General features: G+C 43.2%; 1 protein-coding gene across 1 annotated transcript; it reads right to left on the bottom strand.

Moving 5' to 3' along the window:
• Window positions 1–635: 635 nt before the first annotated feature.
• LOC139029632 (zinc finger protein 211-like) lies at window positions 636–22422 on the bottom strand. The gene is made up of 3 exons (XM_020894476.2): window positions 22096–22422; window positions 20884–21010; window positions 636–4520 (listed from the first exon to the last, which is right to left on the bottom strand). The coding sequence occupies exons 1-3, from the start codon at window positions 22141–22143 to the stop codon at window positions 2779–2781; spliced, it is 1917 nt and encodes a 638-aa protein (XP_020750135.2). The 5' UTR covers window positions 22144–22422; the 3' UTR covers window positions 636–2778.
• Between the last annotated feature and the right edge of the window lie 2736 nt (window positions 22423–25158).

The raw sequence follows: 25158 nt of genomic DNA, 5'->3' as shown, positions 1-25158 counted from the left end.
TGACCCACCTCAACTACTGATCCACCTCAACTACTGATCCAGCAGTGCTCTGCTGACCCACCTCAACTACTGATCCACCTCAACTACTGACCCACCTCAACTACTGATCCACCTCAACTACTGACCCACCTCAACTACTGATCCACCTCAACTACTGAGCCACCTCACCTACTGATCCACCTCAACTACTGATCCACCTCAACTACTGACCCAGCAGTGCTCTGCTGACCCACCTCAACTACTGATCCACCTCAACTACTGATCCACCTCAACTACTGATCCACCTCAACTACTGACCCAGCAGTGCTCTGCTGATCCACCTCAACTACTGATCCACCTCAACTACTGATCCACCTCAACTACTGACCCAGCAGTGCTCTGCTGATCCACCTCAACTACTGATCCAGCAGTGCTCTGCTGATCCACCTCAACTACTGACCCAGCAGTGCTCTACTGATTCACCTCAACCTCTGATCCAGCCAGAGGGATGCACCGACTGAGCCTATTTGCAGCGACTCCTGAAGCCCAGGTGCCTAGAGCCTTGCTCCACAAGAGAAGCCTCCAAAAGGAGAAGCACCAGCACTGCAGCTAGAGTCTGCTCTCTGTGCCACAACTGAAAGAAGCCCGTGAGCAGCAAAAAAAGACCAACTACAGCCAAAAAATTTTTTAATGAAAGATGTATTCTGAGAAGTTATTTAATGACATATCTAGAATTATACATTACACAAATACAAAAAATGTTGTACACTTTAAATACATGCAATTTATTGTAAGTCAACTCCACATCCATGACGCCATTCTTAAATCAAATATACAAAACTTTTCTTTTTATAATCATTCTGCTATGGTTTATGAACTACATTCTTTCTCTTTTTTTTTTTTTCTACATTCTTAAAATTATTTGTGGCTACTATACCTGTAATGGTACATAAAAAAGACATTGGTGGGCTATTGACAATATTTCCCAGCTCCAGTGACATTATGCTGGCAACTTGATTTTGGCTATGGTGGGAATATTTACACCACAGAAATTGGCAGGCACTACAAACCAGAGACTAATCTACTATGTAACTGAAAGTCTGAACTTAAGACTGAGGTAGCATATGTTAATAATTCAGATTTATCCTAAACATGTATAATGTATATGGCCATTGCACTATGCAAAGTATAAAATTGAGAAAAATTGAGAACATATTCTTTCAGTATTCCAGATTACAATTACATTTAGAAAAGAAGTCACTGACTTTGGTCACCATTGGTGAATGGGTGGAATCTCACAGATGCCTTTGATGTTTGGCTGATCTCCTACTTGTCAAGAAAAAAAACACCCAAATCTAACAAAATAAAGGAAGACAAAATATACAAATAGAAATTCATCCAAACAAGATACACAAGTTAAAAAAAAATAGACACATGAAAAAGAAACAAAACTCCAATCAAGAATCCTGAGAGAAATGCAATTAAAATGATTTCACAGTGGGTTTTACAGTCTTCATTGGAAGTGTCTGCATGCATTCAGTCTTAGCTTTTAAGCTAGGTTGCTCAAGTGTAGGTCCCAAAGAGAGGTGGTTAAGTTCTTGTTAATTAAAATCATTAGCTGGTGACTTACATTTTTCAGGGAGTGGTGGTAGAAAGCAGTGAGGCAAGGGGTGAAGGGGTTAGGAAGAAGAGCCTTGTGCACCAGGCCATGTGAGGGCCACAATTAGCCTCTCAGAGTCCCTCACAACTCCCAGAACAGTTAAGTGGGTCAACTGCATAACAGGGCAACACGGACACCTGATGTGAGTGTATGAAAAGATGAACAGGATATCTGAAACCAATCACTGCATATAGTGGTGAAGCCAGGGCCAAGTCTGCGGTGACACCAACAACCCAGTCTGGAGTGCCTGCCTTAGTGCTGCTCTCCCAGTGAAGAACTTCCTGAACAGGAGTGTTTATAGGAAGGAGATGTGCACTAGGGGGCCCTGGTGGAAATAAAAATGTCAGGTGTGGGTAGTTCATGTGAGTAGTTCACAGCATATGGAGGCCCTGCTCTGAGAGCCAGAAGAGATGCCAGTTCACATGTGCAGTGTAGAGGAATTGCTCTCATGAAAGGTCTGGCAGTAGTGAGCTCTTGTGGAAGTTTCTCTGCCTCTCTAAGCTGGACACCCCTTCTTTCACAAGTGGCAAATAATAATAATAGAATCCCAGCATTAGTTTTGTTGGGTAGATAAATGTCATTCACATGAAAGGCATCAATGTTGGATGCCAGAGAAAAAGATACTCCTGTCCATCAGTATGGGGCTGAGGAATGAGCAGGACTCGGGGCAGGAGGATTAAGGAGGGAAGAAATATCAGGATAATCAAGGTGTTCTTTAGTCCCCAAACCTGAGGGTAGAGCGGGGCAGGGGGTAAGGAGTGAAGTGACCAGACTCTTCAAACCCTGAACCAGGCAACCTGACACTGAATCCCAGATCCCTGTTCATTGCTGGGAGATCACAAGCAAATGACACATTCTTTGTCTCAGTTTCCACAAAAGAGAGGATCCATTTGATGCACGGTAACTACATTATTTTTTCCCACCATTACCATTTCAAACAACTCCAACATCACTGCTGTCCACATTTGCTATATTCATAAGGCCCTTTCTCCCATGTGAACTCTGATATTTTCTCAAGTGGCACCTTTGGATAAGACTTATCACAATCTTAGCTCTCATAAAGTTTTTCTGCAATGTGAATTTTCCTTTGGATATGGAGAAGCTGTATTTTAGTAAATGATTCCCCAAATTCACTGTACTCAAAGAGGTCTTTCTCCAGTGTGAACTCTCTGATGACGACGAAGGCTTGACTTATCAATAAAAGATTTCCCACATTCACTGCACTCATAAGGTCTTTCTCCACTGTGAACTCTCCAATGATAATGAAGGCTGGAAATACCAGAAAATAATTTCCCACACTGACAGCACTCATAAGGCCTTTCTCCACTGTGAACTCTCTCATGATGACGAAGGCTGGAGCTACCAGTAAAAGATTTCCCACATTCACTGCATTCATAAGGCCTTTCTCCACTGTGAACTCTCTCATGATACCGGAGCCCAGTCCTAGCAGCAAAAGATCTCCCACATTCACTGCACTTGTAAGGCCTTTCTCCAGTGTGAACTCTCCGATGATAACGAAGGCTGGAGCTACCAGTAAAAGATTTCCAACATTTATTGCACTCATAAGGTCTTTCTCCAGTGTGAACTCTCCGATGATGTCGAAGACTGGAGCTACTAGTAAAAGATTTCTCACATTTATTGCACTCATAAGGCTTTTCTCCAGTGTGAACATTCTTATGGTCACTGAGTTGCTCATTTCGACTAAAGAATTTCCCACATTCGCTGCACTCAAAAGGTCTTTCTCCACTGTGTACTCTCTGATGATTACAAAGCATAGATCTAGTAGTAAAACATTTCCCACATTCATTGCACTCATAAGGCTTTTCTCCTGTGTGAAGTCTCAGATGATAAGAGAGGGATGACCTATTAGTAAGAGATTTCCCACATTCACTGCACTCATAAGGCCTTTCTCCAGTGTGAACTCTTTGATGTGCAAGGCAACTGGATTTATGGGCAAAAAATTTTCCACATTGGCTGCATTGATAAGGTTTTTCTCCAGTGTGAACTCTCTGATGTTCAATTAAGTTGAACTTTTGGGTGAAAGATTTATTACACTGTTTACATTCATAAGAGTTTTCACCACTGTGGATTTTCCTATGGGCAGTGAGGTTCTTCCTTCGGCTAAAGGATTTCCCACATTCACTGCAATCATAAAGCCTTGCTACACAGCGGACTCTCTGATGGGCAAGGAAACGGAATCTGTGGCTAAAAAATTTTCCACATTGGCTGCATTCATAAGGCCTCTCCTCAGTGTGAACTTTCTGGTGTTGAATAAGGTTAATTTTTTGAGTGCTGGCTTTCCTATGTTTGCTGAACTCACAAAACCCTTCACTAGCGAGGACTCCCTCATCCTCAACAAGTATGTCTGTGCGGCTGGAGGCTATCTTGCCTTCTTTCCAGCTCTGATGACTTTTCCCACTGTGAAAAACAGCTTCACACTCCTTACTGTTGCTTTGTTTCTCCCTGGTGCTAGTGTCCTGTTGCTGAAGTTCCGTGTTGGCCACAAAGTTGTTTGCTATCTCCATGTTGGGAGAGAGATTTTCTCTTGCATGTATCATGCAGCTCTTCAAAAATGTGGGGCTCCCCATACCAAACTGGAAGGATTTCTGTCCAATGTGCTGTATCTGGTACTGTTGAATGTTTGTAGTGAAAAAGAATCGTTTCCCGCATGCCCCACATGTGTATGCTTTCTGTCCACTATTATTAATATTTCTTTGCTCTTCAGTCAAATGTGAAATGTCTCTCAAAACTGGGGTACATATCTTACAGGGCTGGACATTCTCAGGAGATGAACCTGCCCTGGGAGTGCTAATCTGTGACACTCCTGCAGATTCGCTCTGTTCAGAAGGTGTCTCTCCATCCTGGGTTCCACACCAAAAACCTGAAAACACAGAAGTGATGGTGAAGTTCTTGTTGACTTTATTGGAGGGAATGACACACAATTGTACATGACATGTGAAAGCAGCAGTCCATAAAATTGTGTTCAGGATATGAAGCTGGAGTCAAATTGAGGAAGCAGCTCCTCTCACCATGTCCAGGACACAAAGACTGGATGTGACCCAAGGTGAAAGGGATGTCTACAAATCACTCCTCTATCAATAGCTTTTACCAGGACCACATCTGCTGGTGACCTGTGACTGTTCAGAAGTATACTATACACCCAGGCTCCAGGAAATCTGACTACAACAGGCAGCTGGTGTTTAAAAGATTAGTTGCCAGGGAGCAACTAAGCCCATCTACTACTACTACCAAGCCTGAGCTCTAGAGCCTGTGAGCCCCAACTACTGAGCCAATGTGCATGGAGCCTATGCTTTGCAACAAAATAATCCATAGCAATGAAAAGCACACACACCACAAGGAACAGTAGCTCCCACTCACTGCAACTAAGGAAACCCCATGCAAAGCAATGAAGATCCAGTGTACCCAAGAAATAAAAAATAAAAATGAAAACAAAATTATTTAAAAAAATAAGGTGTTCAGGGACTTCCCTGGCGACCCACTGGCTGAGATTCTACACTCCCAACATAGTGAGCCTGGGTTCGATCCCTGCTTGGGGAACTAGATACGACATGCTGCAAACTAAAGATCCTGCAAGCTTCAGTGAAGACTGAAGATTCCAAGTCCTGCAACTATGAACCAGCGCAGCCAAATATGCAAACTACCCAGGAAGCCATAGTGTTATATGGAATTAGACATCCATTAGTTGTAAATGCATAGTAAAAACTCTTACCTTCTTGCTCTAGCCCCAGCTAGTGATTGTTTTTCTAACTTCTAAACATTGACAGTACGTCAAAGAGGCTGGGAGTGGCGCGCTCTTCTGCTGGTTTCCATGAGAACCAATGAGTCAACCTCACATCAGTCCCCCCTAAAGCAGGTAACCTCCCTCTCATCCCCAGTAAAAAAAAAGAAAAGAAAAAAAAAAAGACTGCTGCCACATCCTGCCTGCTGTCTGTGGACCATGGTAGATGTATTTCTTCAGGACCTTGCTTTGGGTAAGATACCCTGTCCATTAAACCACTGTTGTCTCTGGGCTCTTTGGTCTGTAAGGTTTTTCAATCTGTGTGTGCACTCAGTTGCTTCAGTCGTGTCTGACTCTTTGCAACCCTATGGACTGTAGCCCGCCAGGCTCCTCTGCTCATGGAATTTTCCAGGAAAGAATACCGGAGTGAGTTGCCACTCCCTTCTCCAGGACATCTTCCTAACCCAGGGATCAAACCCGGGTCTCCTACATTGGTAGGCATATTCTTTACAGTCTGAGCCACCAGGGAAGCCCTATTCTTCAATATACACTGCAACTTCAAATGAATGAAATATGAAAATGGTGACTGTTAATAAAGGTGTACCTCAGTATACAAACTTGTGAAAAAGAATGTGAAAAGGCTCAGGAACAAAAACAAAGTTTGGGGCATTCCTGATGGCCCACTGGTTAAGAATCCACCTTGCAATACATGGAACACCCATTTGATCCCTGGTCTGAGAAGATGCTACATGCCCACACTCTAGAGACTGCAACCCACAAGTACTGAAACCCTCGAGCCCTACAGCCTGTGCTTGGCAACAAGAGAGCCACCATGAGAAGCCCTCACACTGCAATGAAGGGTAGACCCTGCTCCTCTCCTAGAGATAGCCCACGTGCAACAACAATGACCAACCAAAAAAATTAATAAATAAATCTTAAAAAGACAAACACAAAGCTTGCACCATGGTATATTTTTTCTTGTTTTTTAATTTTTATTGGAGTATAGTTGATTCATAAGTTAAACATATATCCACTCTTTTTATATTTTCATATAGGTTACTACAGAATACTGAATAAAGTTCCCTGTGTTATATAGTGAGTTATTAACTATCTATTTTACATTTAATACTGTGTATATGTTAATCCCAATCTCCCAATTTCTCCCCTGCTTCCCACCCTGTTTCTCCTTTGTAAATAAGCTCATCTGTACCAAGGCCTCACATAATTGGTATCATATACTTGTCTTTCTCTGACTTACTTCACTCAATATGACAACACATAATGCTGCCAATGGCATTATTTCATTATTTTTAATGCCTGAGTAATATTCCATTATATGTATACCACATGTTCTTTATCCACTCTTCTGTCGATGGGCATTTAGGTTGCTTCCACGTCCTGGCTATCGTAAATAGCTCTGCAATGAACAAAAGGGAATGGGGTGCAAGTATCTTTTCGAATTATGGTTTTCTCTGTAATGCATGCTGAGGAGTGGGGTTAGTGGATCACAGGGTAGCTGTAAACACAGTTCTGTAAGGAACCCCCATGCTGTTCCTCATAATGGTTACATCAATTTACACTCCCACCAACAGAGCAGGAGGCTTCCTGCAGCATGGTATGGTTTACTCTTTCTGCACACGGCTGCACCCCTCAACTAGACATATATATTCAGATACAAGGTGGTTTTTGTTTCATAAAAGTAAAATCATATTTGGTATACAGATGTGTGTGTGTGTGTGTATAAGACATCTATGTATCTTCATTTATCGAGCTGCCTTCTTCCTTTAGGGCCTGCTTTATTGTCCCTTGCCTATATGCACCACACAGTCTGGCTCTGGGCCACCACTGGCACCTCGGTCCCTGCAGGGTCCCTCCACCAGGGCAGAGAAACTGCCTGCAGGTCCCCAGGGAACTCTCGGTGCAAGTCAGGAGGCCCCTTTCTGTCCTCCTGCAAGCTGTCTCTGCCTCTGGACAGAGATCAAGTACCTAAAGGTGAGGAGAGGTGGGAGAGGGGCATGGTTCAAGACCATGGTGTCCCCAGGAATCCAGGAAGATGAAATCAGGGCCACCTGATTGGGTGGCTTCCTGTCCTGGGGGACCTTCCAGAGGATGTGTTGGCTACAATGCAGAGGGCACAGCCCTGAAGCTGGCTCCCCACACTGGGACTCTGGAGGCAGGGGAATCCCAGGGAGAACTGAGCCCCTCGAAAGTGGGCAAAGCTCCTTTTCTTTCTTGCTCTTCTTGGTGCAGCCTCTGGACCCGATTGGAGGGGGGGTACTCAATGCTGTGACCTGGGAGTGCACACCTGGGCAGGAGCCAGGGCCACAGTGGTGAAAAGGCAGGGCTCAGCTTAGGGCAAACATTCTGAATTTTGTGTCTAGGATCCAGTCACTACTCCACAGCCTGAGTGAGGGAGGGGGATACTGCCTATGGGATGAGAGAGGGGTCTCAGTCTAGGGGTCATTCCTAAATAGCCCTCCTGGGGAACCACCAATGCCAGGTATCTCCGGGAGTCTGCAGCGGCACCATTCCCCACTCTGTACCCCACCTGGTTCGCCTCAACTTTCTCATCGTCCCCTCTGAGGGGGAAGGGGGCCAGGGAGGAAAAGTCCTCATCAAGCTCCACGTGGAAGAGGGGAGCAGGAAGAGTTTCAGTGGACTAACCTTCATGGGATTCCCCCTACATCCCTGGGCTCTGGTCTACCTGAAAAGCCCAAACAAGAATCAAGTGATCCCGAACCCCTGTCCAGGTCTTCTCCCATTCAGGGGTGTCTGGAAAAGAAACCCCAAGAAGTGGGGAAAAACAAGGAGGTAAAGAGCTGTTGGAGACCAACAGTCAGCAGTTACAGAAAAGCAGATGAAAATCACTTGGGGGGACTTCCCTGGTGGTCCAGTGGTTAAGACCCCACACTTCCACTGCAGAGGGCATAGGTTCAATCCCTGGTGAGGGGACTAAGATCCCACTTTAAGGCCAAAATATAGAGGGGAAAGAAAGAAAATCACTTGTAAGAGAGTAGAGGGGGTCACAACCCCTTACAATGTAACTGGTGGGATCACTGCCACTTCCCTGGAAGAATCAACTCACAGGGAGACAGTCTGTGCTGCCTGGATAGGTGTGTGTATTGTGGGGGGTCTTTCCTAACCCTTTTTCTTGTTGACCTTGTTGAATTCAGGACACAGTACCTCAAAAATTGGCCCCTTGGCATACTGGATAACTCAAGCTCGAAGAGGTGAAAAAAACCCATTGAATTAGGGAAGTTCACTCTGACTTCCCCCCATTCCTACCTCCCATCACCCCCACATCTTGCTTCCCTAAAAGTAGATAAATTTCCCAGGTGAAAGTTCCTTCTCTGTACCAGCGGGCACATTCTAACCACTAGAGACAGAGAATTCACAGTGGAGAAAACTGTATTAACATACCTTGTTACTTTTTCACCAATTTACTACCTATAGCCAAAACCCCTAGTTTTTGTCATTTTTAAAAGTTAATTTTTTTGGTCTAAATGTATAAAACAAACCTTGCCACTCTTGTCAGTTCTTCAGGTTTTCATTCTCATGTGAAGGCGCTGATGTGTGTGTAAAAATTCAGTAACATTTATATGCTTTTCTCCTGTTTAATTTTAGTTTAATTTTTAGTTTTAGTTTAATTTTCAGACCTAACCATGTTCTGACCCATTTTTTTGTGTGTGTAAAACACATTCATACCATTTAACTCAAGCAAAAGGGAAGCTTTTTCCTTTTTTCCTCTTCAGAAAAAGAGGAAACTGGATTGGAGAGAACTTACCCAGTTTCTACTACAATCCCTCAGTTTGATCACCAGACACTCATTTATTATTTTACCTATATATTCAGCACTTTCTGCCCTTTTTACTGGGACACCTGTAAACCACCTCCACTCATTAGGTCTCAAGTTAAATGGTAGCCCCTCTGTTCTTAATCTATGCTGAGACAAGAAGTATGTAAACAAAATGATGTTATTTCTCACCATTCCTTCCTATATATAGCTACAGAATGGGACACAATGAAACAATGCCTACAGTAGAAAAGAAAATCACAAACTATAATTTCTATATACAGCAAACATGTCAACAAACTTGTCATTCAAGAATGGATGCAACAAAATGATTGGAAGTGAGAAAATTAATTCAAAATTAACACATATAAAGGAAAGCTGAGGTTCTATTTAAAGACAGTGGAAAAGGGACTATAATTCCAGTTCAAGAATCACTGGTGATAGAAAGGAATGATGATTTGAGAAATACATCTGAATCTTGACACACATGTCATTAACTGTGTAAGGTGTGAACAATATTTGCCTAGAGATTTAGAATGAAAGAATTCTTATGCATAGCTGGAAGAACATATATTCCTATGGAACAAATGAATTAATACTTGATACTCCTTGTAATGTCTAGAAGTATTTATAATTGTGCTGTAATGTGTTAAAATTTTTAGTTTAATAAACTAAATTTGAAATAATAAAATTTAAAATCATTTTAATGAGAAGATAAAAAACAAGGGGTAGGAAAAAAATCCACAAAAATAACAAGATGTATTTAAACCCAAATATATCAACTATTACAGTAACTGGTTTGAAATAAACATTCAAAGTAGTGGGTAAATACTTTTTGATAGCTGTAAACGTCCTTGGAAAAGGATTTGATTTTCATCAAGTGATGTTCAAGAGCATGTTTTGAATTTTTATTCAAATAACAACTAATGTTGCACAGGCGACTCAAACACCTACAGCTACAGATGCTACAAATACACATGACCGCCTGACAAGTCTTCCTGTAAAGTCTCATCTAATCTTGGCAGGCTGAAGGAAAACAAGGCCATGAAAAATTCAACTACCCAAATACCCATCATGGGGTCAGGAGCAGGCCTGCCTATTCTGTGTCTCAAAATTTAAATATAAGAAACTGAGATAAGACAGAGGTAGGATCCAACAGTTATTTCATTTATATATACATTTGAAAACAGTCATTACAAAAGTAGAATATGCTCTTGTATCATAATGTTGAGAATGAATTAAAACTGGCAGGAGGAAACCATTTTCAGAGGTATACACAAGTATCACAAAGTTAAAATGTACATTTTAAAATAGGTGCAGTTTATTGTAAGTCAACTCCACATTCATTAAATGATTTTTAAAACAAATATGCAAAACCTATCTCTTTAAAAAATCATCCTGGGGCTTCCCTGGTGGTCAAGTGGTTAAGAATCTGCCTGCCAATGCAGGAGACACAAGTTCAATTCCTAGTCCAGTAAGATCCCACATGCCATGGGGAAACTAAGCCCATGCACAAAAACTGCTGAGCCAGCCCTCTAGAGCACATGGGCCACAACTACTGAAACCCATGTGTTCTAGGCCCTGCAAGCTGCAACTACCAAAGGCCACACTCTCTAGAGACAGTGCTCCACAACAGAAGCCACTGCAATGAGAAGCCTGCACACAGCAACAAGGGTAGCTCCCACTGAATGCAACTAGAGAAAGCCTGTGGGCAAGAAAGATACAGCACAGACAAAAATAAATTTTTAAAAAATCATTCTACTATGGCTTTATTAGCTACATTCTTAAGTGGCTGTATCTGTATGATAGAAAAAAACACACACAATGGTGGGCTACTGGCAATGCTTCCCAACTCCATGTTCAGTGACATTATGTTCTCAGTGTGACTATTTGCTATGATGAGAGTATATACACCAGGAAAATTGGCAAACACTACAAATCATGGCTTAATTTACTATATGATTCAATGTCTGGACTTAAGATTGAGGTAGCATATGTTAACAAGGCAGATTTATTTAAGCCCTTTATAATGTATGGGGCCATTACATTATGCATAGTAAAAAAAAAAAGTGAGGAAAACAAAAAAACACTCTTTTAGTACTCTAAATTACAATTCCATGCAGAAGTCATTCACATTATTGGTGAATGAATGAAATATCACAAATGTCTTTGTTTCCCCAATCCCATATTTGTCAAGGAAAGAGAAAATGGCCAAATCATACGAAATAAAATACGCAAAAGAACAGAAATTTAACCAAACAAGAGATACAGGTACAAAATAGACACATGGAGAGAAAAAAAAAAAAAAAAGCTCAACATTAATAATTCTGAAGGAAATGCGATTTAAATTATAATTCTAAATGAGGTTTTACAGTCTTCATTAAAGGGTTTGGCCTGCATTCAGTCTTAGTTTTTAAGATAGGTAGGTCAAGTGTGGGTTCCAAGATGAGGGAGGGCAAGTTCTTGCTAATTAACAATCACCATTTTAGTGAGTTACATTTTTCTGGAGGGGTGGGAAGAGCAGTGAGATGATGGGTAAAGGGGTTAGGAAGAGGAGCCTTGGGGATCAGGCCTTGTGAGGCCCACAGAAGACATTCTTAGTCATTCAGTGTCCCTCACACTGTCCAGAAAGGTAAGCGGGTAAACCGCGTGATGGGGAAACAAGGACAATGATCCTTTCCAGGCTGGCTGGTTTCACGCTGCTGTCCCTGAGAAGAATTTATCTCAGGAGGACGTTTGCAGGAAGGAGATGTACACTGGGAGAGGAAGAGCTCAGAGCCCTGCCAGGTGTGGACAGTCCCTGCTGCTAGGGACAGAAGAGAAGCCAGTGGACATGTGCAGTGTAGAAGAATCACACGTATGAATGGCCTGGCAGTAGTGAGCTATTATGGAAGTCCCTCCACCTCTCCAAGTTAGACACCTCAAATGGCAATAATGTTGAATGCCACAGAATAGAAACTACTGTTCATCAGAAAGGGACTGGGGTATGAGCAGAGATATTCTGGTGGGGATGGAGCAGGGCAGAAGTATGAGGATGGATAATTTTGAGTTCTTTCAGTCCTCAAAATTGACGGGGTGGGTGGAAGAGGACTGAGGTGAACAGATGGCTCATGTCCTGAACAAGGTAGCCTGGCACTGAATCCATATCCATGTCCATTGCCGGGAGATCACAAATAGATGACATATAATCTCTATGCTCAGTTTCCTCCCTACAAAGGGGCCATTTGCTGCACAGTGACTGCACAAGTACTTCCCACCCTGTTACCACCTCAAACTCCGCCAACGTCAGTACCATATATATTTGATATACTCACGAGGCCCCTTACAGTATGAAACTTTTAGATGTTTAAACAAGTGGAATTTGTCGGTGAAAGATCTATTACATTCCTTCACTCAAAGGCTTTTCTTCAGTGAGGATTTTCACGTGGATATGCAGAAGCTGTCTCCGGCTAAAGGATTACCCAGATTTACTTCACTCAAAAGTCCTTTCAACAGTGTGACCTCTCTGATGATGACGAAGGCTTGATCTAGCAGGAAAAGATTTCCCACATTTACTACAGTCATATGGTTTTTCTCCACTGTGAACATTCATATGGGCACTGAGTTGTTCGTTTCGGCTGAAGAACTTCCCACATTCACTGCACTCGAAAGGTCTTTCTCCACTGTGTACTCTCTGATGGTTACAAAGGATCCACTTACTAGTAAAAGACTTCCCACATTCGGTGCACTCAAAAGGCCTTTCTCCAGTGTGAACTTTCAGATGAGAATAGAGGGCAGACCTAGTAAGAAAAGATTTCCCACATTCACTGCATTTATAAGGCCTTTCCCCACTATGAACTCTCTGATGTACAGACAAACTAGATTTGCTGACAAGAAACTTTCCACATTGGTTGCACTGATAAGGCTTTTCTCCAGTGTGAACTCTCTGATGTTCAATTAAGTTGCCTTTTCGGGTAAAAGATTTATCACATTTCTTGCACTCAAAAGGCTTTTCTCCAGTGTGGATTTTTCTATGGGCAAGGAGATATTTCCTTCGGCTAAAGGATTTCCCATACTCACTACAATCATAAAACTTCCTCCACAGTTAAATCTCTGATGTGCAAGGAAACCGGACTTGTGGGTAAAACATTTTCCACAATGGCTGCATTCAAAAGACCTTTCTCCAGTGCGAACTTTCTGGTGCTGAGTAACACTATTTCTTTGGGTGCCAGCATTCCTAACTTTGTTAGACTCACAAGACCCTTCAGTAGTAAGAATTCTCTCATTCTGAACAAGTATGTCTGTGTGGCTGGAGGCCATCTTGCCTTCTCCCCAGTTCTGATGGCTTCTGTCACTGTGAAAAATAGCTTCACACTCCTTACTGTTGTTCAGTTTCTTCCTGGTATTAGTGGCCTGTGGCTGAACTACCATGTTGGCCTTGAAGTCATTCCCAATCTCCATGTTGGTAGAGAGATTCCCTGTTGCATGGATTGTGCAGCTTTTCAAAAATGAGGATCTCACCATATCACACTGAAAGGGTTTCTCTCTAATGTATTGCTTCTGGTGCTGTTGAATGTTTGCAGTAAAATAGAATTCTTTCCCACATGCCCTACATGAGTATGCTTTCTGTGTCCTATTTGTTCCTTCCTCTGCAGCCAAATGCAAAATGTCTCTCAAGACTGGGACACATATCTTACAGGGCTGGGCCTTTTCAGGGGACAAAATGGCCCTTGGAGTCCTAATCTGTGAGACTCCTTCTGCAGATTCACTCTGTTCAGAAGGTGTCTCTTCATCCTGGGCTCCACGCCAAGAACCTGAAAACAAACAAGTGATGGTGAAGTTTTGGTTAACTTTCTTGAAGGGAATGACACCACCACAATTGTACATCTGCCACATGAAAGAAGTAGTCCATACAATCATGTTCAGGACATGAAGTTGAAGTCAAATTGAGAACGCAGCTCTTCTCATCAAGCACAGGACCTAAGGACTGGATTTGACCCAAGGTGAAAGGCGTGCTTTACAATTCACTCCTCTGTTAATGGCTTTTACCAAGACCATATCTGCCGGTGGCTGGGGACATTGTGCAGAAGTATACTGAACATGAGTGCCCCAGAATATCTGGCTGCAACAAGTGGCTGGTGTTCAAGAAATAGTAAAGCATGCATGCAAGTTTAAGGACATAAAAAATTCTGTCAATAAGTACCACAAGGAAAACAAGTGTGAAGCCCACATGAGATAAGTGGTTTATAGAGGAGAGAAGCAATGAAACCCAGGCTACAGTCAGACTAAAAATTGGGAAGTAGCAGAAATGACAAGCTTGCAGAATGTCAGGAATAGAAAAAGACGAGAGAAGTCATTTGTAGCCACTTGCTATAGCACTACAACGCTAGTCAAAGGATGGAAGTCATATCTTCCTGGTATGACTTGAATACAGACCTGATATCAAGCCCTTCCCCCCTTGCCATTCATCTTGGTCAGAGAATCTCCAAGCTCTTTTGCTGAGACCAGAGTCATGTCCAACTTGTGAAGCCCAAAGGACTCCCATTCCCAGTTGAATAACAACATGGGTTACAAATGATATAAGTCCTAACTGATACAAGTCCTAACTGCAATCTAGTTAACTACAACCACTATGCTGTACATTATATCCTCAGGACCTATTCACCTTAAAACTAGAAGCCTGTAACTTCCAACACCCTTCAGACATTTCACCTACCCTACTTCCCTCACTCTGGCAATCACTAATCCTTTGTCTATATCAGAGTTTGGTGGCGGTGTTATTTTAAAGATTCATTGTATATGTATAATCACATATAACAAATAAACACAGAACAACATGGATTACAAAAGATTGGGTACATGGCTCTCGTACATGGCTGTTTTTCAATAAATTTACACGGCATTACATGATCTGTAGTTAGATGAATCTACAAGTGTGAAAATTTCAGAATCAGTGGTTTCAGAATCCACAGATATGAGTATTAGCACATATGCTGGGACCAAAGATCTGAGGAAACAGGAAGAACTGTATCTGTCTTTCTCTGACTTATTTCACTCAGCATAATGCCCTCAAGGTCCTCCCATGCGGTTGCAAATGGCAATACTGCCTTCGTTTCCATCTCTTGGATAGGGTAAAATAATGCCACAATAAACATGGGGTACAGGTATCTTTTTGATAGGATGATTTCACTCCCTCTGGATAAATACGCAGAGTTGGAATTGCTGGATCATACTGTAGTTTCTTATTTAATATTGTAGGAATTCTCCATGCTCTGTTCTACAGTGCCTGCAACAATGTACATTCACCCCAAGTGTGCACAAGATGTCCCCTTACTTCACATCTTCCTCAGCATTATTTCTTTTCTTTTCCTAATAGACAATATAACAGGTGTGAGGTATCTCAATGCCATTTTAGTTTTGCATTTTCCTGGCCATTAGTGGCATTGAGCTTTTTTTACATACAAGGTTCCCATTTGCATGTCTTATTTGGAAAAATGTCTTCTCAGCTCTAACAGATACTAGCTTATTTGAACTGGTCCATAGCAGTGAAAGCCCAGAGTCCTATCCACTAGGCAACCACAGAACCTCAGTAAGGATATTTTTAAATTATGAGGTAGGAATTCCCTGGTGTTTCAGGGGCTAGGACCCCACACTCTCACTGCCAGGGACCCAGGTTCAACGCCTGGTCAGGGAACTAAGATCCCGCAAGACTGACAGAGCAGGGTGCGGGGGGTGGGGGCGGGATATACATATAAACTACCCACAAAGCCATACAGCATTATATGGGAGGAGTCTTAAATTCTTTCTAAACACATAATGCAAATTTTAGCATAACTAAATTTTAAAAAAGAAGCAAATAGGGCTGATAAGCTAATAAAGGTGACAAAATAAAATCATACAAAATGCTCAATTAACACCACGGAAAGAAAGAGTGGTAGACTAACAAATGAACAAAGAACAAGGGCAGGGCTTCCCCGGTGGCTCAGGGATAAAGCTTCAGCCTGCCAATGCAGAAGACTTGGGTTCAATCCTTGGTCTGGGAAGTTGCCACATGGGGTGAGGCAACTAAGCCTGTGAGTCACAACTAGGGAGCCTGTGCTCTAGAGCCCAGGAGCTGCAACTACTGAAGCCCAAATGTTCTAAAGCCTGCGCTCCTCAACAAGAGATGCCACCACAGTGAGAAGCCCAAGCACCTCAACTAGAGAGTAACTCCACTTGCCGCAACTAAAGAGAAGTATACACATCAATAAAGACCCAGCAAAATAAACAAATAGCCAACCAGATTTCACTGAAGCAAGGCTATCATGAGTAAAGAAAATGACACAGTGACAAAGGGGTCAACTTCCCCAAATCATCAATTGACAGGATATATGGACTTCTATAGACTACTAGTCTACTCCATCAAACAGCAGAATAGTCTTAATCTGACATGAAACAGTCACAAGACAGAGCACGTCATGGGCCAGAAAACACAGCCTAGCAAATTTCAAACAACAGAATTCATACAATGTCTATTCTCAGAGCATGGTGAAATTATACTAGAAACTATAACAAAAAGATAGCTGGAAAATCACACAATACTGAGAAATTAATCCAAATAAAACATGGGTCAAAGAAGAAATATCAAGATTAATTTTTAAGTATTTTAAAATAAACACAACACTTCTTGAAATATGTGTATGCAGTGAAGGCAGTGTTTTAGGGCAATATATAGCATTGAATGCATGTATTAGAAAAGAAGAAAGGTCTAACAGCAATCATCTTAGGAAACTAGAAAAGGAGAAAATTAAATCCAAAGGAAGAAGAAAAGAAATAACTTAAAAAATCAACAAAGAAAAACCAACAAAGTCAAAGCTGGTTCCTTAAAATGGACATTAAAGGATAATAATGAAATAAATGGGAATCTCCACGATCATAAATGTGATAACTTAAATGAAATGGACAGTTTCTTGAAAAATACAGTCTACCAAAACCAACAGAAGTATATACGCTCTAAATAGGTATACATCTGTTAAAGTAGCTGAATCAATAAGGAATAACCTTCCAAAACAGAATGCAACTGGCCCAGATTGGTTAACTGGTGAAATATGACAAACACTTCAGGAAGATACACAATTCTCTACAATGACTTTCAGAAGACAGAACAAAAGGACTGATTCTAACTAATTCTGTGAGGCTAACATTAACACTAAACCAAAGACACGAAGAATAAAGTATAGGTTTCAGGGGAAAAAAAAAGAATCAAGTATATATACACCAATATCTCTCATGAACACAGATGCAAAAATACAAAGTTATCACTGAATTGACTCAAAAACTACATAAAAAGAATTACACATCATGACCAAGTGGGATTAAGGAATGGTATGTAAGACATATTTCACACATTATTATGATAACTACAGCACATTAATAACATAAAGACAGATATATACTCCAGTGAAACAGAACAGAGACTTGAGGTTCTATATATCAACTCTCATGACGTGTGATCCAATAATTACTGACAAGACCAATACCATTCAATGAGGAGAGCCTTTTCAACAAATAGGTTGTTAGGTACTTCTCTGGTGGCTCAGGCAGTATAGCATCTGCCTACAATGCAGGAGACCCGGGTTCAATCCCTGGGTAGGGAAGATCTCCTGGAGAAGGAAATGGCAACCCACTCCAGCATTCTAGCCTGGAAAATCCGATGGACGGAGAAGCCTGGTAGGCTATATAGTCCATGGGGTCGCAAAGAGTCGGATACAACTGAGCAACTTCACTTTCACTTTCTTTTCAACAAATAAGAGTTGTTAAAACTGGATACCCACATGTACAAGAATGAAGTTAGTGTCTGGTAGCTCAGTTGGTAAAGAATCTGCCCATAATGTAGGAGACCCTGGTTCGACTCCTGGGTCAGGAGGATCCCCTGGAGAAGGGATAGACTACCCACTCCAGTATTCTTGGGCTTCCCTGGTGGCTCAGTCAGTAAGACCTGGGTTGGGAAGATCCCCTAGAGAAGGGAACAGCTGGCTACACACTCCAGTCTGGTCTGGAGAATTCCATGGACAGAGGAGCCTGGCAGGTGACAGTTCTTGGGGTTGCTAAAATTACAAAATTTTGAGGTGGGGGAAAAAAAGGGAAAACTTTTCAAAATGTTGGATTCAGCCATGATTCCTTGCCTATGACAATAAAGGCAAAATCAACAGAAGAAAAAACAGTCAAACTGGGCTTCAAAGCAATGAACAATTTCCATTTTATATGTTAACTTGTATCATGTGCCTGTGTGCCAAGTTGCTTCAGTCATGTCTGACTCTGTGTGACCCCATGGACTGTAGCCAGCCAGGCTCCTCTGTCCATGAAATTCTCCAGGAAAGAACACTAGACACTCAGTCGTGTCCGACTCTTTGTGACCCCATGGACTGGAGCCCACCAGGCTCCTTTGTTCATGGGATTCTCCAGGCAAGAATACTGGAGTGGGTTGCCATTTCCTTCTCCATTTTACCACTGAGCCACCAGGAAAGCCCAACTTATATTACATAATGTGGCAACTGTACCTCAAGAAAGCTGGAGCAAAAACAAAAAAACTGAAAAATTTGTACATTAACAGACACTATAAACATCGCAGAAAAAATCGGGAGAAAACATTTCAAAAACATGTATACCAAAAAGAATACATGTTGTAGAACACATGTTGTAGAATAATAGTCTACAACAACCAAAAAAAACCTGATTAAGAAATGGAAAAAGGAGTTGAATCAATATTTTTCTAAAGATAAACAAATGGCCAGTAAACACACTGTTAGGGGAAAAAAAATCAAAAAGTTACACAAAAGAGCAAATGCCAGTGCAGATATAGAGAAATCAGAACTTTGAAAAAGTTTTGCATAAACGTCTCAAGGTCTGTTTCAGTACTGACCACGTCAGTGACAACAGTCTGTTATACAGTCAGCAACAAAAACATGTCAGGTACAGGAATGGAGCAAAACATGCACACCATGCATTTAAACAGATACCCGGACAAAGAGAGGGCAAACAAGGAGACAGACAGACCTACAGACATAGTTGGACAGCATAAACTACTAACCCTGACAGTCTCCCAAGGAAACAGAAATAAAGGCAAAAATAAACAAATGGGACCTAATCAAACTTACAAGCATTTATTTGCACAACAAAGGAAACTGAAAACAAAATGAAGAGAACATACTAACTGGAAGAAAATGATGCAATTGATAAGGGCTTAATTTCCAAAATATATAAACAGCAATATAACTCAATAACAAGAAAACAACCAATGCACTAGGAAAAAGGGCAGAAGACCTAAACAGAATTTTGTCAAAAGAATACACACAGATGGCCAATACACACATGAAATGATGCTCGATCATTGCTAATTATCAGTGAAATGCAAATCAAAACTACAATTAGGTACTACCGGAAAACTGTCAGAATGGCCAAAATTAAAAAGTCTACAATTAACAAATGTTGATGATGGTGTGGAGAAAAGGGAAGTCTCTTACACTGTTTGTAGGAATGTAAATTAATGCAGCTATTATGGAAAAATGTATGGAGGTTCCTCAAAAAACAAACTAGTTGTCATATGACCCAGCAATTCCACTTCTGGTAATATACCCAGAAAAACTGTAATTTGAAAAGATACATTCACCCAAATGTCCACAGCAGCCCTATTCACATTAGCCAAGACATAGAAACAACCTAAATATCCTAAGACATGGAAATAACCTAAGGTAAGACATGGAAATAACCTAAGATAAATGGATAAAAATGTGGTACATGTACACAATGAAATATTACTGAGCCATAAAAAATGAATTAAATAATGCCATTTGCAGCATCATGCATGGATCTAGGCATTATCATTCTAAAAGTGAAATGGGCAAAAAGTAAAAACAAAAATACCATATGGTATCATTTATATGTGGAATCTAAAATATGACATAAATGAACACATCTAGGAAACAGACCTACAGACATAGAGAACAGACTTGTGATTTCCAAGTGGGAGGCAGGTGGGTGAGGGAAGTATTAGGAGTTTGAGATTAGCAAATGCAAACTAGTACGTACAGGATGGATAAAGCACAAGGTCCTACTCTATAACACAGGAAACTATAGTCAATATCTTGTGATATACCATAAGGAAAAAGAAAAAGAATATATACATATGTATGTATAACTGAGTCACTTTCCTGTACAGGAGAAATTAACACAAAATTAAAGATTGCATTGAACACAACATTTCAATAAACTTAAAAACAACAAAAGACTACTGACCTTGAATCCTTAGCAGCAACTTTGGAGCTACCAGTGTTGGGATGTACTCTGGCCTTGCCATAATAATCTCAACACATAACCAAACAATTTAGCAAAAAAGTAATGGGGACTCCCCTGGTGGTCCAGTAGTTCAGAATCCATCTTGCAATGCAGGGGACATGGGTTGAATTCTTAGTCTGGGAACTAGCTCCCACAGTGAAGGGAAAGTAAGCCAGAGAGCTCTGGAGTCTGTACACGCCACAATTAGAGAGAAGACGGCACGCCTCAAGGAAAGAACCCCCTTGCAACAATGAAGATACGACCTGCTGCAACTAAGACCCGAGGAAGAAGAAGCCAAATAAAGAAATAAATTAAAAACAGAGTTCACTGTCCAGCTGTCACAAGGACAGACCTGTCCCTGGGAAAAAGGAGAAAGGCAGAGCCTAGCTCAGAGGAGGGAGGTGAGTGTGCAGGCCTTACCCAGCATGCATACAAGTGCAAAGTTCTCCAGCATGACATCAAGGTACAGGTGTATCTGAACCTCATCAAGAAGACACCATTCCTCCCAGGAGAAGTACACGGCCACATCCTCAAAGGTCACACTACCCTGGTATAACAGGGACAAATAAAACCATCAACAGTCTCATTCTTGAAAAGCCACCATCCATCTTCCCACACATCTCCCCCACTGCCCAGTCAGATGCAGCCTCCAAAGACCTGGGTGCAAGAACCTTCCTCCTTTGATCTGAACCTTCAGAAAACAGAGGCAGTCCTTTGAAGCTGACATCCTGCTCTTGCCTGTTGTTCACCAACGCCAGAAAACAATGAGACCTGCACTGACCTAAACCACCTCAGACTCACCTCAAAGCCCTTCCGATTGAAGGAGAAACTTCCACACCGCCTCCAGAGAACCCAGTCTGCTCTCATGACCCCGAGAATATGGTTCTCCAAAGTCCCCAAACCGAAGAGTGGCAGAATAATAGCAGGTGAAGAGCCCCTTAAATGCACTTCAAATGCAGAGAATGTGGGGTTTGGGGCGGGCGGGGGGTGGTTTAGAATAAGTGAGGGGCTGGGAAAAGCTCCATTTACCAAAAGTGCTTCTGCAGGCTAGCAATCTGCGAAACTGGCCCGCCAAGGAGGAAAGTGACCCTGGAGGTGTTTCAGCGGTTCAGGTGTTCCCTGGCCCTCTGGCCGTACCAGAGCCAGGTGACTGGCTAACTTCTCCTCTGTGACACTGTCCCCAGTGATACCCCTTTTCACAGCTGTGCCCAAGGAAAACCCACGACTTCGCTCCGCGTCAAAGTCCTTATCTCCCCCTACACTCTGCTCTTCCAGTCAACGGGTTTCGGAGAATGTTTAAAAGCCTGACCCAGACCCTGTCCTTCCGGTGCTCAAAACTCTCCACCACGGCCAGGGCCCTAAGAAAAAAGGTACCAACCCTCATCTACCAATCCAGGTGCCGCCTGGGCTCGAACCTTGTCCCCCACAGAAACAGGATGGACTCCAGGTTCCCCAATGTTCCCGCTTCAGCTGCATCTCCAAGTCTCATTCACACCTCATAACACTGGTCATCAGAAACAGGGACACCACTCCTGAAGGTCTCACTGCCCTGGACCAGCAGCCTCTCACTCGGGGAGTTCATATTCGGATGGGGAATCTGCCAGGGAAGGAGCCGGAGCACGCGGCCTTTACCTCAGCTGGTTCCCTCAGCGTAGCAGAAGATACACTCCAAGGACTCATTTGGATTCTGCCGGGTTACTCCGGAAGCCGGCGGTGTGCCAGACCCTAAGACGCGCTACTGTCCAGTGAGCACAGAGCCTCCTCTTCCTCCTTGGCCCTTCACCTCGCTCCCAACACCGGACACCAGGACTTCTGACCGGTCACAGACTCTCCAGCAATCAAAATGTCCGCCGGGAATACACCAGAAGTCCCACTGGCGGATGTTCGGTCTCCAGGGAACGCCCCGCTTCTGCACGTTCACTGGACGACCGTAGCCTTAGCGCAAAGTCTTCTGGGTAATGTAGTGCCAAGGTCTCAAGCAAGGGACCCCCCCCCCCCGCCCCCCACACACCCCAACACACACAGGAAGACTGGGAAGAAAAGCGAAACCGCTGGGGGAGGATCGCCGAAATCCTACCTGTTGCGGGGGAGGTGTTTCATCCTTTTTAGGTGGGCGGAGGATCCACTGAGGGAGGAAGGGCTTAAGAGAATTTGTCCTGAATACTTCTGATCACTGAAGTGTTTCCACAGGGTCTCGGGTTACTTCCCCAGTGGCTCAGTGGTTTAAAAATGCAGAAGCTGTAGGAGACTCAGGTTCGATCCCTGGGTCCGGAAGACACCCTAGAGAAGGGAATGGCTCCCCACTCCAGTATTCTTGTCTGGAGAATCCCGTGGACAGAGGAGACCTGGAGGGCTACAGTCCACAGTGTCACAAAGAATTGGACAGGACTGAAGCGACTTAGCATACATACATAAAACTCCTTAAAGCCAACTCAAGCCGACATCCAGCGGAAACTGGAAGCAAATAAACTATCCTATTTCTGTTGAAAGCCATGCAGCCTTAAGTGTTATTTTAGGGAACTCCCTGGTGGTTCAGTGATTAGCACTTGGTATGTTCCCAGCCATGGGTCTGGGTTCAACCGCTCGTCCAAACGAAGATCCACTAAGCGCCTTTGTGCAGCCAGGGGAAAAGTCATTTTGTTAGCTTTGGTCAGGGAACCAAAGATGTCAGGCAGGACCCCTTAGGGAGCAAGTGGGGGAACCTGTTGCTCATTTTTTCTCCCTGATGTGAAGAAAAAAAGAAACACTGATGTATAATCAGGCCACCCAAACAGATCTCTGAATATCCCTTGGCCCAGTCAGTCTTATTCAACTAGTCCCTACTCACATGAAGGACCTTCCCACTCAATGCTAAGCCCTAATCAGTAATGACTACCCTCTTGATATGGCCCCAGTTTGTGATAGTTCTAATCTTTAGATCATAACTTGACATTGACAGTGTAACAAGGAGGCTGCGAAATGCATATTCTTTTGCTGGTTTCTCTAATTAACTCATGAACCAATTGTGTCACAATTCTCTCTAAATTCGGTAATCTACTCTGGAGTAACACAGACTGCTACCACATCCTGCTTGCTGTGTCTGGACCACCAGGCTGTCTCTCCTGGACCTTGCTTTGGCTGAGTTAAGATCCCCAAACCATTCAACCATTGACGTCTCTGGCCCCTTTCTTTGGTCTTTGGGATGCGCAATTATTCATATATTATCTTGCCCCTAAGACTAGACCACCTGGTCTCTCAGAGCTGATCAGCCTTGCCAGCCTCCTCACCCCCGCTGTGGTGTGGCACCACTGGACAGGGAGGAGGCGGGGCCAGGGTGGTCTCTGCAGGCATGCTGGGGTTGGGACTGCCCCAGATGCAGCAACATGCTGGGTCATGGAATTTGTGGAGCCAGAGCACTTCTCTATGGCTGGGGTGTCTAGTGAGCCTGCTCATCGGATACCAGCAGCTGCTGAAGCACTCATTCTGCATGGCCTCCCAGCCAGGAGGAAACATGCTCACTCCTACTAAACAGAGTCCAGGCTCCTCCAACCTATCCCACCGTGTCTCCAACCAGTCAAGGAGGCTTGCCTCCACCACTGGACCACCAGGGGAGTCCGTGAGGGTGTTTAGATGGAGAAGGAGACAGAAAGGTCACAGAGAGGAATGGGGTTGGAGGAGTGTGAGGTGGGAAGGTAGTAGGAGGCAAATGTCAGTCGTGCACAAAAGGGACCACTTCCAGTGTGGAACAGGCACAGCAAGTGACTGTCTGCTACTTGTGATCCCCCAGCAACAGAAGAGAATCTGGGAATCCATCTCAGGTTACTCGGTTTGGGCCATAGAGAATCTAATCACTGCACTCCTTGTCCTATCCAATTCACTCGGGAACTCAAAGAACATCTTGGGCATCCTTACACCCTGTCTCCCTCCCCCAAAGAGCCCTAGTCATACCACAACCCCACGCTGATGGACACCGCTTTCTTTTCACTGAGAACAAATACTGATGGCTGTCATGTGAATGACCCCATTTATCTACCTGAACTGCCCTGTGCTCAGAATTTATTGTTCTTCCAACTTGTGGAGGGAGGGGTTTGCCCCTCAGGTTCAGGAGTTTCCACAAGGGCACCCAGATGCCAGCCTCTAATGAGGGCGTCCTCTACACTGCACAGGTGCGCTGCTTCTCTTCTGCACTTCTCTGCATGGACTCCACGAGCTGTGGCACAGCCACACCGCTGTCTACATCTCCACCAGGGACTCCAGCTCCACTGCACCCAGTTTGCATTTCGTTGCAGACACCTTCCCTTTTCTGAAGTTGTTCAAAGGGACAGCAGCAACAAACATGCTAGCCCCACAAGGTCTTCAGTGTCCCCGGAGATTTGACACTGGCCACAGCCATATGCCGTAATTTGTTCTCAAGGTCCTGCCCATCTTCCTCAAGAACCTAATTCAAGATGTGCCTGTGTTCACTCTCCTGGTGACTAACCCAAGTGTCATGAGTGAGCCTGAAGGACTAGGAGTCACCACTGTGGCTCTCTCCCTTTCTCCAAAGCTCTTCTTTCTAACGCCCTCACCCATCACCCCATTGCCCCTCCTACCCAGTAGAAAAACATAACTCACCAAATGATTATTAATAACCAGCAGGAAGTGCCAACATCTTCTGGGGACCCATCCTTGACAAACTTTAGTCCAAATGCTAAGGGCTGAAGAATGACACTTCCC

Source organism: Odocoileus virginianus, chromosome 20, assembly GCF_023699985.2.
Source record: "Odocoileus virginianus isolate 20LAN1187 ecotype Illinois chromosome 20, Ovbor_1.2, whole genome shotgun sequence".
Classification (NCBI taxonomy): domain Eukaryota; kingdom Metazoa; phylum Chordata; class Mammalia; order Artiodactyla; family Cervidae; genus Odocoileus; species Odocoileus virginianus.
This window is presented reverse-complemented; position numbering and strand designations above follow the sequence as displayed.